Consider the following 14522-nt stretch of genomic DNA (forward strand, 5'->3'; position numbering starts at 1 on the left):
AAATTGGTGAGGTAATACAAGACGCCATTATGGAAAAACTACCCAGTGTTGATGTGACCTTTTATTCTGATAAGACATTGAAAAACATCCTTAGAGCAAATGGAAGAGGTGGCAGTGATCAAACCAACCCCAACCCCAGAGGTTGCATCTACAAGATAAACTGTGATTGCGGCAGCAGCTACATAGGTGAAACCTGCAGACCACTCAACATCAGACTCAAAGAGCACAAAACTTCAGTAAGAAAATTAGATCTGAAATCGGCCCTCTCTGAACACATCGTCAACTATCCAAACCACTCCATCGACTGGAAAAACACTGAGATCCTGGCTTCCAACATCAGTGATTGGCGGAGAAGGAAGCTTTGGGAAGCAATCAACATCAGAACATTAGAACCTCTGATCAATAGAGATCAAGGCGTGTACCTACCCTCTGCCTGGTGTGTCAACAAGGACTCACAGACGCTCAATCTATCAGCTGTGTAAACAACCATGTACTGTTAAAACATTCCTCCCTTTCATCTCTCCCCTGTGATTGTATATACCTAACTACATTTATGTGCTTGTATATACGTCTTACCTCTCTGGCTTCATGTACACCTACATATATTCTGCAATGTTACCTATGCTCATTATCCACCTGACAAAGGGGCAAGAATTAACCTTGAAACGTCGTGTTAAAAGAATTAAAGAAGTTGTCATCCATAATATCGTCTTGTATTAATGTGCTTTACTTCCTCAACAATACACACAAACATGTGGTTTGGTATTTGAACCATGCACACAAGCATGTGCTTTACTATCTGAACCATGCACAAACATGCTTTGCTACCTCAATAATGTGCACAAACATGAGTCTTAGTATCTGAACCAGACACACACATGTGCTTTAGTATCTGAACCATGCACACAAACATGTGCATTACCATCTGAACCATACACACAAACGTGCTTCACTCCCTCATACCTTTAGAATGTCAACAATACATACAAACAGATGCTCACCTCCTTGCATCTTGGCCATGGCCTTTGCCATTGAAAATGTCTGTTTCAGTTTTCTTCTGAAATCACAGCAATACAAGAGGATTCACATACACACAAAAAAAGTTAACAATTGGATGGTGATGGCTTGTTCAGCCAAAACTGACTTCAGTCAAATTATCTATAAGTATGTAACACTTGTACTCTTAGGATTATGTTGGTTCCTGTAACAGACAGGCACATGTACACTCAGATGAAAGAGAACCACCAGTCGCACATGCCCTTCACATCTTACACATACAACAATCTACTGTACTGATCTAGCTACATCTGCCTACTGTACTGATCTAGCTACACTTGCAAACAGTACTGATCTAGCTACACCTGCCAACAGTACTGATCTAGCTACGCTTGCCTACAGTACTGTTCTAGCTACGCTTGCCTACAGTGCTGAGCTACCTACACCTGCCCACAGTACTGATCTACCTACACCTGCCCACAGTACTGACCTAGATACACCTGCTTACAGTGCTGATCTAGTTACATCTGCCTACAGTACTGATCTAGCTACACTTGCCTACAGTACTGTTCTAGCTACGCTTGCCTACAGTGCTGAGCTACCTACACCTGCCCACAGTACTGATCTACCTACACCTGCCCACAGTACTGACCTAGATACACATGCAGACAGTACTGATCCAGTTATGCCATTTTACAGTGCTAATCTACCTACACATGCCTAGAGTACTGATCTACCTACACCAGCCTACTGTGCTGATCTAGCTATACCTGCCTACAGTACTGATCTACCTACACCAGCCTATTCTGCTGAGCGAGCTACACATGTGTATTGTGTTGATCTTGCTACACCTGTCTACAGTATTCATCTAGCTATACCTGTCTACAGTGCTGATCTAGGTACACCTGTCTACACTCCTGATCTACCTACACCAGCCTACTGTACTGATCTAGCTATACCTGCCTACAGTACTGATCTACCTACACCAGCCTATTGTGCTGAGCGAGCTACACATGTGTATTGTGTTGATCTTGCTACACCTGTATTCATCTACAGTATTCATCTAGCTATACCTGTCTACAGTGCTGATCTAGGTACACCTGCCTACACTACTGATCTACCTACACCAGCCTACTGTGCTGATCTAGCTATACCTGCCTACAGTACTGATCTACCTACACCAGCCTGTTGTGCTGAGCGAGCTACACATGTGTATTGTGTTGATCTTGCTACACCTGTCTACAGTATTCATCTAGCTATACCTGTCTACGGTGCTGATCTAGGTACACCTGCCTACACTACTGATCTACCTACACCAGCCTACTGAGCTGATCTAGCTATACCTGCCTACAGTACTGATCTACCTACACCAGCCTGTTGTGCTGAGCGAGCTACACATGTGTATTGTGTTGATCTTGCTACACCTGTCTACAGTATTCATCTAGCTATACCTGTCTACGGTGCTGATCTAGGTACACCTGCCTACACTACTGATCTACCTACACCAGCCTACTGTGCTGATCTAGCTATACCTGCCTACAGTACTGATCTACCTACACCAGCCTGTTGTGCTGAGCGAGCTACACATGTGTATTGTGTTGATCTTGCTACACCTGTCTACAGTATTCATCTAGCTATACCTGTCTACAGTGCTGATCTAGGTACACCTGTCTACACTCCTGATCTACCTACACCAGCCTACTGTGCTGATCTAGCTATACCTGCCTACAGTACTGATCTACCTACACCAGCCTATTGTGCTGAGCGAGCTACACATGTGTATTGTGTTGATCTTGCTACACCTGTCTACAGTATTCATCTAGCTATACCTGTCTACGGTGCTGATCTAGGTACACCTGCCTACACTACTGATCTACCTACACCAGCCTACTGAGCTGATCTAGCTATACCTGCCTACAGTACTGATCTACCTACACCAGTCTGTTGTGCTGAGCGAGCTACACATGTGTATTGTGTTGATCTTGCTACACCTGTCTACAGTATTCATCTAGCTATACCTGCCTACAGTACTGATCTACCTACACCAGCCTATTGTGCTGAGCGAGCTACACATGTGTATTGTGTTGATCTTGCTACACCTGTCTACAGTATTCATCTAGCTATACCTGTCTACGGTGCTGATCTAGGTACACCTGCCTACACTACTGATCTACCTACACCAGCCTACTGTACTGATCTAGCTATACCTGCCTACAGTACTGATCTACCTACACCAGCCTATTGTGCTGAGCGAGCTACACATGTGTATTGTGTCGATCTTGCTACACCTGTCTACAGTACTGATCTAGGTACACCTGCATGTTGTATTCTACAAAATCTCTGATACCTGAACAGATCATCTTCAGAGTGGAATATGAATGGGCTGAAAACAAGGAGATACAAGTAAGCAGTACATTCTATAACACTTAATACCCTTTTTTCCATACAGTTGGTGACAACCACATTGTCCCAATCACAAGTCACGGGGGTGTGATTGTCCATATCACATGTGACAGTATTGTCCCTAGTAAGGATAACTTCACAAAATATCAATAACTTGATTGTTTAGAATATAATCTCAAAGCTGGAATACTAAATAGGCCACTGAATACCAACTCAAAAGATGTCAAATGTAAAGTATATTTCATGTTCTCTTTTAACTCACGCTGAGGGCTTGCTGCTGGCTGTCTTGTCTCTGTCCAACATTCGTTGGAACCTCCGCTCATGTACACTGGGGCCAATGGGTTTTGGCTTGGGTTTTTCACGGTAAAGCACCAGTTTCGTCTCCTCCATCAGGTTGCGCTGGTCAACCAGCCTCTGAGCTGGTTCCTTCTGACATGCGTCCGGGTCAACATACAGGTTGGTCAGCTTTGGGTACACTTTGTTCTGGTTCTAAAATAAACAAATTTGATCTGTGATACCCATGTTATCGCCAAAGTATATGCTTTTTCAATTCATATATTTCATCATTGACTTGCAAATTGACACTTCTCTATATTAACTCAGTGTCACCTTGCTAATTATAGGTAGTGCTCAGCCATCTGAATACGAGACAAAAATGCCTATAACTTCGCGTTTTGTATGTGAAAAATGACCATCCAGTTAAGGAAAACAGATTTCCAAATACTTTACCTGTGGAATGTGGGCCTCACTTGATGCGCCTGTGTAGCATGGTCTTCAGTTACTATACATGTGGAGGGTGGGCCTCATGTAATTTACTTGTGTGGGGTCGGTTTCACTTAATGTACCTGTGTGGGACGGGCTTCACTTACTGTACCTATGGAGGGTGGGCCTCATTTAATGTACCTGTTTGGGGTGGGCGTCAGTTACTATATGACACATTGATGATTACTGATAACTTGAACACACTGGTCATTTGTTATGACAAATCATTTGTAGCCAAAACTGCCAAGATTTGCTCTGAATACAACAAAGCTAATGCACAGAAAATCTATTTTCAGCTGTTATCCATGTGATAGAGTGACTGTAGTGGTGAGACTTACAGTTCGTGTAATGGGCAGCACTTCAGGAGGTGGGATGGGTTTGGGGTAATACACCAGACGTCCAGATAGTGATGTCCCCAGACGCTTCTCCTCAATTCTTGGCAGGACGACAGTGTCAATGGTCTGTGGCCTTGGGGACTCAGCAGCTGTTAGGTCCCAGGAAGCCTGCTTGATAACAAGTGTATTTTCACTGTGCAATGTCCAGCCATGGCTGCCACTACAGTGGGAAAAATCAATGTTAAAGATAGGGAGAATGTGTACTTGTCCATTGTAACTAAAATATTGTCCAGGCACACCATGAGCATGTTCTTCCATCACCAGGTCAAAGGCTCTGAGAACCATCTCATAGACAACATATGGCATGTATCGTATAGAGAACATACAGCATGTATCATGTAGACAAATATGGCATGTATGGTATAGAAAACATATGGCATGTATTGTGTAGACAACGTATGGCATGTATCATGTAGACAAAATACAGCATGTATTATATAGACAGCGTATGGCATGTACCATATAGACAACATATGTCATGTCTCATGTAGACAATGTACAGCATGTATCGTGAAGACAACATATGGAATGTATCGTGTAGACAACATACGACATGCATTGTGCAGACAGCATACGGCATGTATCATACAGACAATGTATGGCATGTATCGTATAGACAATGTATGGCATGTATCGTACAGACAACGTATGGCATTATTGTGTAGACAACATAGGGGATGCATCGTGTAGACAAAATACAGCATGTATCATATAGACATGTATGGCATGTATTGTGTATTGACATGTATTGACATGACAATGACAAATTGTAAAAAACATTGAAAAATCAAGGGGAGGGGAGCACTTAGAAACCTTGCCCGTCCAGCCGAGTCAATGGACCACATGAGTCAATGTCTAAAAGACGATCGTTATTTTCACCTTGCTTGAAAATGGTAGCCATTTTCCCACAAAATGCTGTTTACCACAGACGCAAAGGTACGGCAATTCACTCCTTATACATTACCACTTGAACAGTTAACTGACTGTGTTCTTTACTAAGAACTGAGGTTCAGAAACTCAACACATTGTGTAGGTTTCGCTGGTTTGCTCTCCACGTTAGAAACATGAACTCCGTACATAGTCAGCAAACACTTCCATGTTTCAGGAATGGCACTTCCCTTTCGACATTACACCCTCTCACTAACCCCTGTCATATGTGTACAGCATATTTACATTGATCTCAGAAATGGTCAAAATAAAACCAAAAACATGGAAATGTGCGGATTCACAGAAAATTCTCAAGTCTGTGTATATATGGCATGTATCGTGTAGACAACATACGGCATGTATCTTGTAGACAACATATGGCATGTATCTTGTAGACAACATATGGATAGTATCGTGTAGACAACATATGGATAGTATCGTGCAGACAACATATGGCATGTATCTTGTAGACAACATATGGATAGTATCGTGTAGACAACATATGGCATGTATCTTGTAGACAACATATGGCATGTATCATGTAGACAACATATGGCATGTATCTTGTAGACAACATATGGATAGTATCGTGTAGACAACATATGGCATGTATCATGTAGACAACATATGGCATGTATCTTGTAGACAACATATGGATAGTATCGTGTAGACAACATACGGCATGTATCTTGTAGACAACATATGGCATGTATCTTGTAGACAACATATGGCATGTATCATGTAGATAACATACGGCATGTATCTTGTAGACAACATATGGCATGTATCTTGTAGACAACATACAGCATGTATCTTGTAGACAACATATGGATAGTATCGTGTAGACAACATACGGCATGTATCTTGTAGACAACATACGGCATGTATCTTGTAGACAACATATGGCATGTATCTTGTAGACAACATATGGATAGTATCGTGTAGACAACATACGGCATGTATCATGTAGACAACATATGGCATGTATCTTGTAGACAACATATGGATAGTATCGTGCAGACAACATATGGCATGTATCATGTAGATAACATACGGCATGTATCTTGTAGACAACATACGGCATGTATCTTGTAGACAACATATGGATAGTATCATGTAGACAACATATGGCATGTAATTTGACTTACCTTGTTGGGAGCAGCACCTTTATTTGACTCTGTAAACACAAAACATTCTCTCTCAATGACACCAGATGAAACTATCTTGCAGACAGAAAATGTGAACAAATCTTGAGAACATTGTATTTTGTGTTGTTTATGGTATCATATAACATAGAGGGTTTTCAGATGAAAGAGCTTACTGGACAAAGGTGATCTTTAAGTAAGAGCATTATCAGCTGAGTTTCCTTTGTTTACTGTCCACAGACAGAGCTATTCCACACACCACTGATTTCGGCTGCTTCCTGTCTGTCAGTAAAAACAATGGGGCCATATCTATATTTGGCATCAATATCTCAGACATGAATCAACAGGTGTCACTATCTCATACATGAATCAACAGGTGTCACTATCTCATACATGAATCAACAGGTGTCACACTCTCATACATGAATCAACAGGTGTCACTATCTCATACTTGAATCAACAGGTGTCACTCTCTCATACATGAATCAACAGGTGTCACTATCTCATACATGAATCAACAGGTGTCACTATCTCATACATGAATCAACAGGTGTCACTATCTCATACATGAATCAACAGGTGTCACTCTCTCATACATGGGCTGAAACTGGTTACCTACGTTGACTGTCCAGACTCTGCAGGAAGCTGACCTCCCGAGGCATGTTTGTCTTTCTGCGGGTGGGGTTGACAGACAACATGGCAGCATTGAACAATTTGTCCTGCATCCCATGGATCCGTGTCGCTAGTTTGTCCAGGGCAACACGCTATAGATAAAATTATTTATTTTACTGGAGTGAGTGAGTAGGTGGGTGAGTTTAGTTTTACACCGCAATCAGCAATATTCCAGCTACATGGTGGAATTCTGTAAATAATCAGGTCTGGGCATGAAATCCAGTGATCAACAGCGTGAGCCTCGATCTGCAGACTGGGAACTGATGGTATGTGTCAACCAAGTTTGCGAGACTGAACACCCAATCCTGTTAGTCGCATCTTTCAACAAGTATGGGTTCCTGAAGATCAATATTCTAACCTGTACCTTGACAGGTTCTTTTATTGTAGTGCTGAATGGTCTTTCTCATCATTCATAAGGAATTATGGATACTGAAACAACATTGAATACTATTACAAACACCATTACTTCTGCTCATCTAAGATGAGACATATGCAGCTAACAGATTTTGCTCTAGCTCCTGCTTGTCACCCTCATGATTGATCTTACATGGACATCTTTGATATCACTGCCTTTCCGATGTGGTCGCCATGGCAACTCCTCAAATTCAGAGTCCCCTGTAAAAAGATATTCACCTCAGCAACATATTATATCCTTAAAGTCTGTCCTATACTTTGATAAACAGAAAGTAAGAAACATATCGCTAATTCCATTTTTTCCTCACTTAGCAATATTACCATCTTTGTTTTTTCTGACAGCAACAGAAATTGATATCACGGATAAATAATATGTGAGCCCTGACCTTTTTTAATGAATGTTCCTGGTACAGCCAGACCCACGTTGTGGTAGGAAAGTGGGTCCACATCACGCATCACCTCTGCAAACTCACTCAGTTCAAACCTATGATGTTCCGAGCTCCAGTAGTCTTCAGCCGCATCCTCACCTGAAGAGTGCAGACTTTACATCAAAATGGGAGGGACTGAGCTTTGGCGTAACCACAACTGCCGGCATTACATCATGACATGTGACAGCAATCACAACATAACATGTGACACAAAGACAGGATGTTGTGCAGTGGAAATAAGCATGTGCAGAACTATCTAATAAAAGAAATTGTAAACCTAAACTAGATTTCGAACTTACCTTTGAACAAAACAACAGGACAACTATTAACAGTGAGAGGACTATGGATGATTTACACTGAACTAAATGTGATTCTGTTAGGGTGAAGAAAATGAACTTTGAAATGAAACTACTACATACATGTGACGAAAGTCACATGACATAATGTAACTGCATCACTGATAAAGATGCCATAGGAAGGCTTAGTATTTCAGCATGAAGAGACCAATTTCAAAATGTCAGTCAAGCCTTGTATTCCGTACACACGATTTACCAGGAGCAAACTATGTTTGACTTGTCTATGTTCTACTGAAAGTACCTGGCACAGGTCTCTTGCCTCCATCATTAAGTGTTGAGATTGTGACCTTGCTTTTAGGAGTGGACACCTCTGTGAGAAAGGTTGGCATTTGTTCCACTTGTGGAGGTTCCTCAGTTGGTAATGAGGCAGTAGGCAGGTCGCTGGTCTCAATCTTGGATTCAACCCCTTTGTCTGAGTGCAGGTCACTGGTCTGGCTGTTGGATTCAACCCCTTTGTCTGAGTGCTGGTCACTGGTCCTGCTGTTGGATTCAACCCCCTTGTCTGAGTGCTGCTCACCAACCTGGCTGTTGGAAGCTCCCCACTCAGGTTGAGCCTGGGATGTCTTGTCATGGCTCTGGTGGAAAATGAAACAAAAAGCATGAAAAGTGATAAAATATCTCACAAGATTATATATGCATGTAGATGTCTCACAAACACCTCATTTTGATACTGTTTACATGTGTTTGTTGTTTTAGGAATAATCAGAAGAGTGCATGAGAGTAGATAAATTATCTGGGATTAGCACATACATACAGTTGCACAGTATGACTAATGTTCAGTTCAGAAAACACAGTCACATTAGTTTGTACTGATTTTACAAATGTCTACTACAGATACAGTGCCTGGTGATATTGTAAACAGAGCAGATATACACAACCTATATACCTCCTCATCAGATGACTCCTCTGGTGATGATGACTCACTCTCAGCAAATATGATTGGCTTATGCTTATAGAGAGGCTCGGGTGTGGCCTCCTGTTCAGTCTCCCTATTCCGCCTTTCAATCTCCCGCAGCACTTTTGCTCGCTTCAGAGCTGCCATCAGCGATCCTGCTCCTGATGAGGCACTCTCCCCATACCGCCTTCTGATGGGCATGCTAGTGATGTCATGGTGGCTCACACTGCCATCCAGCTCAACTGAACTAGCATCACTCAACTGTGGTCTCTCCGAGTCACCACTGTCCCGATCACCTGATTCACTTGGTGGACACACCACTGATAAGGCCAGAAGGGGCTGACTCTGAGCACAGAGAAGGCACATAGTAAGGTCATACAGGAACTTACAATACAAAGAGGCAATGTAAAACATACAGTAAGGCTCAGAGAGGGAGGAATGTTCAGGACCTACGGAGAAGACACAGACTGAAGACATACAGTGAGGACACAGACGGAAGACATACAGTGAGGACACAGACTGAAGAGATACAGTTAGGACACAGACTGAAGACATACAGTAAGGACACAGACTGAAGAGATACAGTGAGGACACAGACTGAAGACATACAGTTAGGACATAGACTGAAGACATACAGTGAGGACATAGATTGAAGACATACAGTGAGGACACAGACTGAAGACATACAGTGAGGACACAGACTAAAGACATACAGTGAGGACACAGACTGAAGACATACAGTGAGGACACAGACTAAAGACATACAGTGAGGACACAGACTAAAGACATACAGTGAGGACACAGACTGAAGACATACAGTGAGGACACAGACTGAAGACATACAGTGAGGACATAGATTGAAGACATACAGTGAGGACACAGACTGAAGACATGCAGTGAGGACACAGACTGAAGACATACAGTGAGGACATAGATTGAAGACATACAGTGAGGACACAGACTGAAGACATACAGTTAGGACACAGACTAAAGACATACAGTTAGGACACAGACTGAAGACATACAGTGAGGACATAGATTGAAGACATACAGTGAGGACACAGACTGAAGACATACAGTTAGGACACAGACTAAAGACATACAGTGAGGACACAGACTGAAGACATACAGTGAGGACACAGACTGAAGACATACAGTGAGGACATGGATGAAGGCATACAGAGAGGACATAGACTGAAGACATACAGACAGGACATGGATGGAATATATGCAGTGAGGACACAGACTGAAGATATACAGAGAGGACATGGATTGAATATATACAGTGAGGACTGAAGAGATATAGAGAGGACATGGACTGTGGAATATATGCAGTGAGGACATAGACTGAAGATATACAGAGAGGACATGGATTGAATATATACAGTGAGGACTGAAGAGATATAGAGAGGACATGGACTGAAGGTATAAAGTGAGGACATAGACTGAAGACATACAGAGAGGAAATAGATTGAAGACATACATCAGGGACATGGACTGACAATATACAGAGAGGAAATGGATTGAAGACGTACAGAGAGAACATGGACTGAAGATATACAGAGACGATATGGATGGAAGATATGCAGTGAGGACATAGACTGAAGAGATATAGAGAGGACATGGATCGAATATATACAGTGAGGACATAGACTGAAGACATACAGAGAGGACATAGACTGAAGATGTACAGAGAGGACATACAGTGATTAAACACAGCCACTCAAGAAGAACACACTATCATACAGTGAGGACATACAGTGTGTCAAGGAGGCCAAACTATGACGGGCTTGTGTTATGACAGCCTCACCTTGAGCCTCTGTTTGCCACATAACTCTCCCATCTTGTCCTCTAGCCAGATGACCCGCTTCCTGGCAGCGTTGATGTCACCGTGGCCATTGTAGAGGGCGTCATCGAGGTCGGCACGAGCATACGCCACTTCCTGGTTTAGTTTCTGCATTACCTGTATGAAAATTATTCCTCAATTCCTATTCGGATCTTCACAGTTACACTGTCAATAGTGCATAAATTTCCTGGCTCTAAGTTGAGGAGAGAGTTTAGTTCCATATATCAGTGTATGTTAAAGGTCACATGTAACGAAAAAATCAAATGTAATTTAAGCACAATTATCACTTATTCGTGACATATAATATACATTGCTGCTTTTAAAAGCAAATAAACCAAACTATAAGTGTACAATCGAGATTCAAAAGTGCAATATTTTGTACTTGGCCTTATGTTCCTTGAAACGAAGCCCTCGGGAGACCAAACTCAGTCGTAGTGGGTGGGTGTGCACTCTAGTGTAACTACGGCTTTGGATTGGCTGGTTTATTTGATGATATGCTGAGGGCTCATTGTGTGTTCAGAAAGTATGGTGAGTCACAAGAAAATAAGATTCTTTATGGATAACAACTTCTCTTATTGTACATGATGTGTCATTTCAGTATGGATTCATGTACTGATGTCAAACAAAATCATATACGTTAGAAGTAGTTGTTATCCATAAAGAATGTATATAGAAATGTTGGGTTTTGTAAATACATGTTCTCTGAATCTGCGTTCAATCCAGTCAAAATTCATCTCAGTAGAGAGGGTGAACTACTGCGTGGCTGGAAACTGTCATTCGTCCAAGTACAAAGCAGGACTTGAAACTGACAAGAGTTTGCACCAGTTTCCATCAGATCCAGTCATGGATGTAATTTGCAAGCCACAAACATAAAAACATGTCGTGTACAAATATCACACCTGCATTATTACATAATGAGGCAGAGACAGGACTCTGATGCACCAGTCATGAATCAATTTATTTTGTTTGTCGCGTATATAGCATGATAATTCAAATTCCATGTGGTCAATGATTGAAGCAGTGTATTGCATACTGTCTTTAGGAGACAGGCAGACTGGCAGAGATATACATGTCAATAAACCAGACATTGAGCTTTCTCTGTGACTGAGGCTGCTTTATGTAATGAGTGGATTATTTACTTCTTTGTGTACACAACCAAGATTAGACTACTGCTCATGACCTCATACTCCGGGCATGCATACTGTTTCAAGCCCCGCGAACCTATTCACTGTGCATGTGTTATGGGCGTTTTGGATGATTTGTGTTTTACATTGCATGCGACCTTTAAATGATGCATGGTGAGTTCAGGTACCATATACATGTATTTTAGGTAGTTTGGATGCGACATGCATATCTGACACTTTGACAAAGATGTGATTTTTATTATATTTTCACATTTCATATTTTATGAGCTATATGTGGACTGTTCATGAGGGAGACGGCTTTCCACTAAAATCACTTCACCTCAAACACATGAAAACGCAACTTTGTCAAGCAACAGTTAACAGTGCCTTGGCCTTAGAAAATGAAATAAGCATGTGCTGACCTGTAACACCACAATCAGCTGTTCTGACTTCTCACGAAGTTCAAGGACAACTCTTTTTTGCACCACAAGATCATCTGAGGTCTTGGCATTTTCCAGATCCACAAGAGCTCTCCTCAGATCCCCCTGTGTGGCCCTCACATTTAAGATCTGACAACACATTGAATGATCAACTCATTTCAACCAACACAAGCATTTATCAATCTGATGAAAACCTAGCGTACAAGAATCACTTCATCATCATCACTATGAGGTTCTTGAGAGGTATTTAGAAGTTGGTGTGTATATAAGATGACCATACTGATGACAACTTCTTCTTTGTTGTACAACACAACGTTTCTGGGCTACTTCTTGTCCCTTCTTCAGGTGATTGAAGGGCAAGAAGAAGCCCAGAAATGTTGTGTTATACAGTAAAGAAGAATTTGTCATCCATATACTTGACTTATATCATCGATATTAATTTGAAGAAACATGGTTCATTTGTTTTTGCAATTGAAGATAAATTTGTATGAAGACTAATTACTCCTCATATTTCCAAAATAAATCAGGAACATTTACACTATGATCTCCTTATTAATTGTTGTAGGGAAATTATCAAATATTCCTCTGCTTTTCCATTTTACTTATACAACATTCAATGAAATTCTAATGTGCACTTCATTCAAAATTGAGAAGCTTATTGACTCCAAAATTATCCAAACAGATCTGCTTTAGGATAGAATTTCTCATCTTGTTTCAAACCAGCACATCTATTATGATAAACAGAGATGTAAGTAGAGATATGTCGAGTAGAAAGTGTCTTACATGTTCCTCTAGGAGGAGATCAGACCGATGCTGAATGTTGTATTCCGTCTGTAGCAGCACCCCACTTTGGGGGGTCTCAGGACGCTTCGCCAACCAGGCCATCTTTACTACTGTACACCTGCAACAAATTAGTCAGATGATACAAGGGATGTTAATAAGCCTTTGACCTGCTTTGCTAGTGTAATAACTAGATTTGGGCACCAATGGGAAAGTAACTCTGCCGAGAGGATTATGGAACATTACAACAGATGACTGGGTGGCTACTGCTAAAACAGAGGAAATGAATGCTTGTACTCGTGTATGACATTCCTTGATAACCCATGGAAAATAGTCATTGAAGTTTGTCTTCCATACATAATTGACCAATGCTTTCAGTGCTACATCACAATGTGACGTTTCTGTGAAGTGCGTGTGCACACCATTTGCAAATGGACACTTAATGCAAAATTATAGCCTAATTTCCAACTGTCACAAAGGCCAAACATTAGACAAAAGGCGTGTCTATGTACTGTCTCCAGAAAGTTGAACCCACATGCAAAAAAAACTGAAATAAGGTCGATATATTCAAGTTAAAGGTCCATCTACAACAGATCGGTACAGGAGATACTTGAATTACTTGGTCTAATAAAACGTTCAGTTCATTTAAATGTATAGATAATTGTTGCCAGGTGTCATTTTCTTACTTTGTCTGTAAATGTGTGCCATCGTAAAAGAGGTTTGGTCGTTTGTTATTCGCAGCACTCTAACAAGCTCGTGTCAGTTCACAGGACCAGCTGCAGCAGGTACTTGTGTCGGCCATATTAAGATGGCGACGTACACAAACCTCAACCTCCTGGTTGCTAAGGCCAATTTAGAGAGTTGCGACAAAGAAATATAAACGAAGGCTTTAATTTAAATTATTTGTGAACATAATTTGTGATAGCTGAAAGGTTTTTG

At 41.4% G+C, this 14522-nt stretch overlaps 1 protein-coding gene across 1 annotated transcript in view; it reads right to left on the minus strand.

The window, feature by feature from the left end:
- Nucleotides 1–14404, minus strand: part of LOC137284335 (uncharacterized) — a 73592-nt gene extending 59188 nt beyond the window's left edge. The window contains exons 1-14 of the mRNA XM_067816104.1: nucleotides 14270–14404; nucleotides 13587–13704; nucleotides 12786–12932; nucleotides 11204–11356; nucleotides 9385–9738; nucleotides 8740–9073; nucleotides 8101–8241; nucleotides 7848–7915; nucleotides 7248–7392; nucleotides 6632–6660; nucleotides 4500–4664; nucleotides 3662–3888; nucleotides 3344–3379; nucleotides 1002–1057 (exon numbers count right to left, since the gene is read on the minus strand). Of these exons, the coding sequence (XP_067672205.1) occupies nucleotides 1002–1057; nucleotides 3344–3379; nucleotides 3662–3888; nucleotides 4500–4664; nucleotides 6632–6660; nucleotides 7248–7392; nucleotides 7848–7915; nucleotides 8101–8241; nucleotides 8740–9073; nucleotides 9385–9738; nucleotides 11204–11356; nucleotides 12786–12932; nucleotides 13587–13688 (1957 nt within the window). The 5' untranslated portion in view covers nucleotides 13689–13704; nucleotides 14270–14404. The remainder of the gene's footprint in view (nucleotides 1–1001; nucleotides 1058–3343; nucleotides 3380–3661; nucleotides 3889–4499; nucleotides 4665–6631; nucleotides 6661–7247; nucleotides 7393–7847; nucleotides 7916–8100; nucleotides 8242–8739; nucleotides 9074–9384; nucleotides 9739–11203; nucleotides 11357–12785; nucleotides 12933–13586; nucleotides 13705–14269) is intronic.
- Nucleotides 14405–14522: the final 118 nt, after the last annotated feature.

The sequence above is a fragment of the Haliotis asinina genome, chromosome 5 (genome assembly GCF_037392515.1).
Source record: "Haliotis asinina isolate JCU_RB_2024 chromosome 5, JCU_Hal_asi_v2, whole genome shotgun sequence".
NCBI lineage: Eukaryota > Metazoa > Mollusca > Gastropoda > Lepetellida > Haliotidae > Haliotis > Haliotis asinina.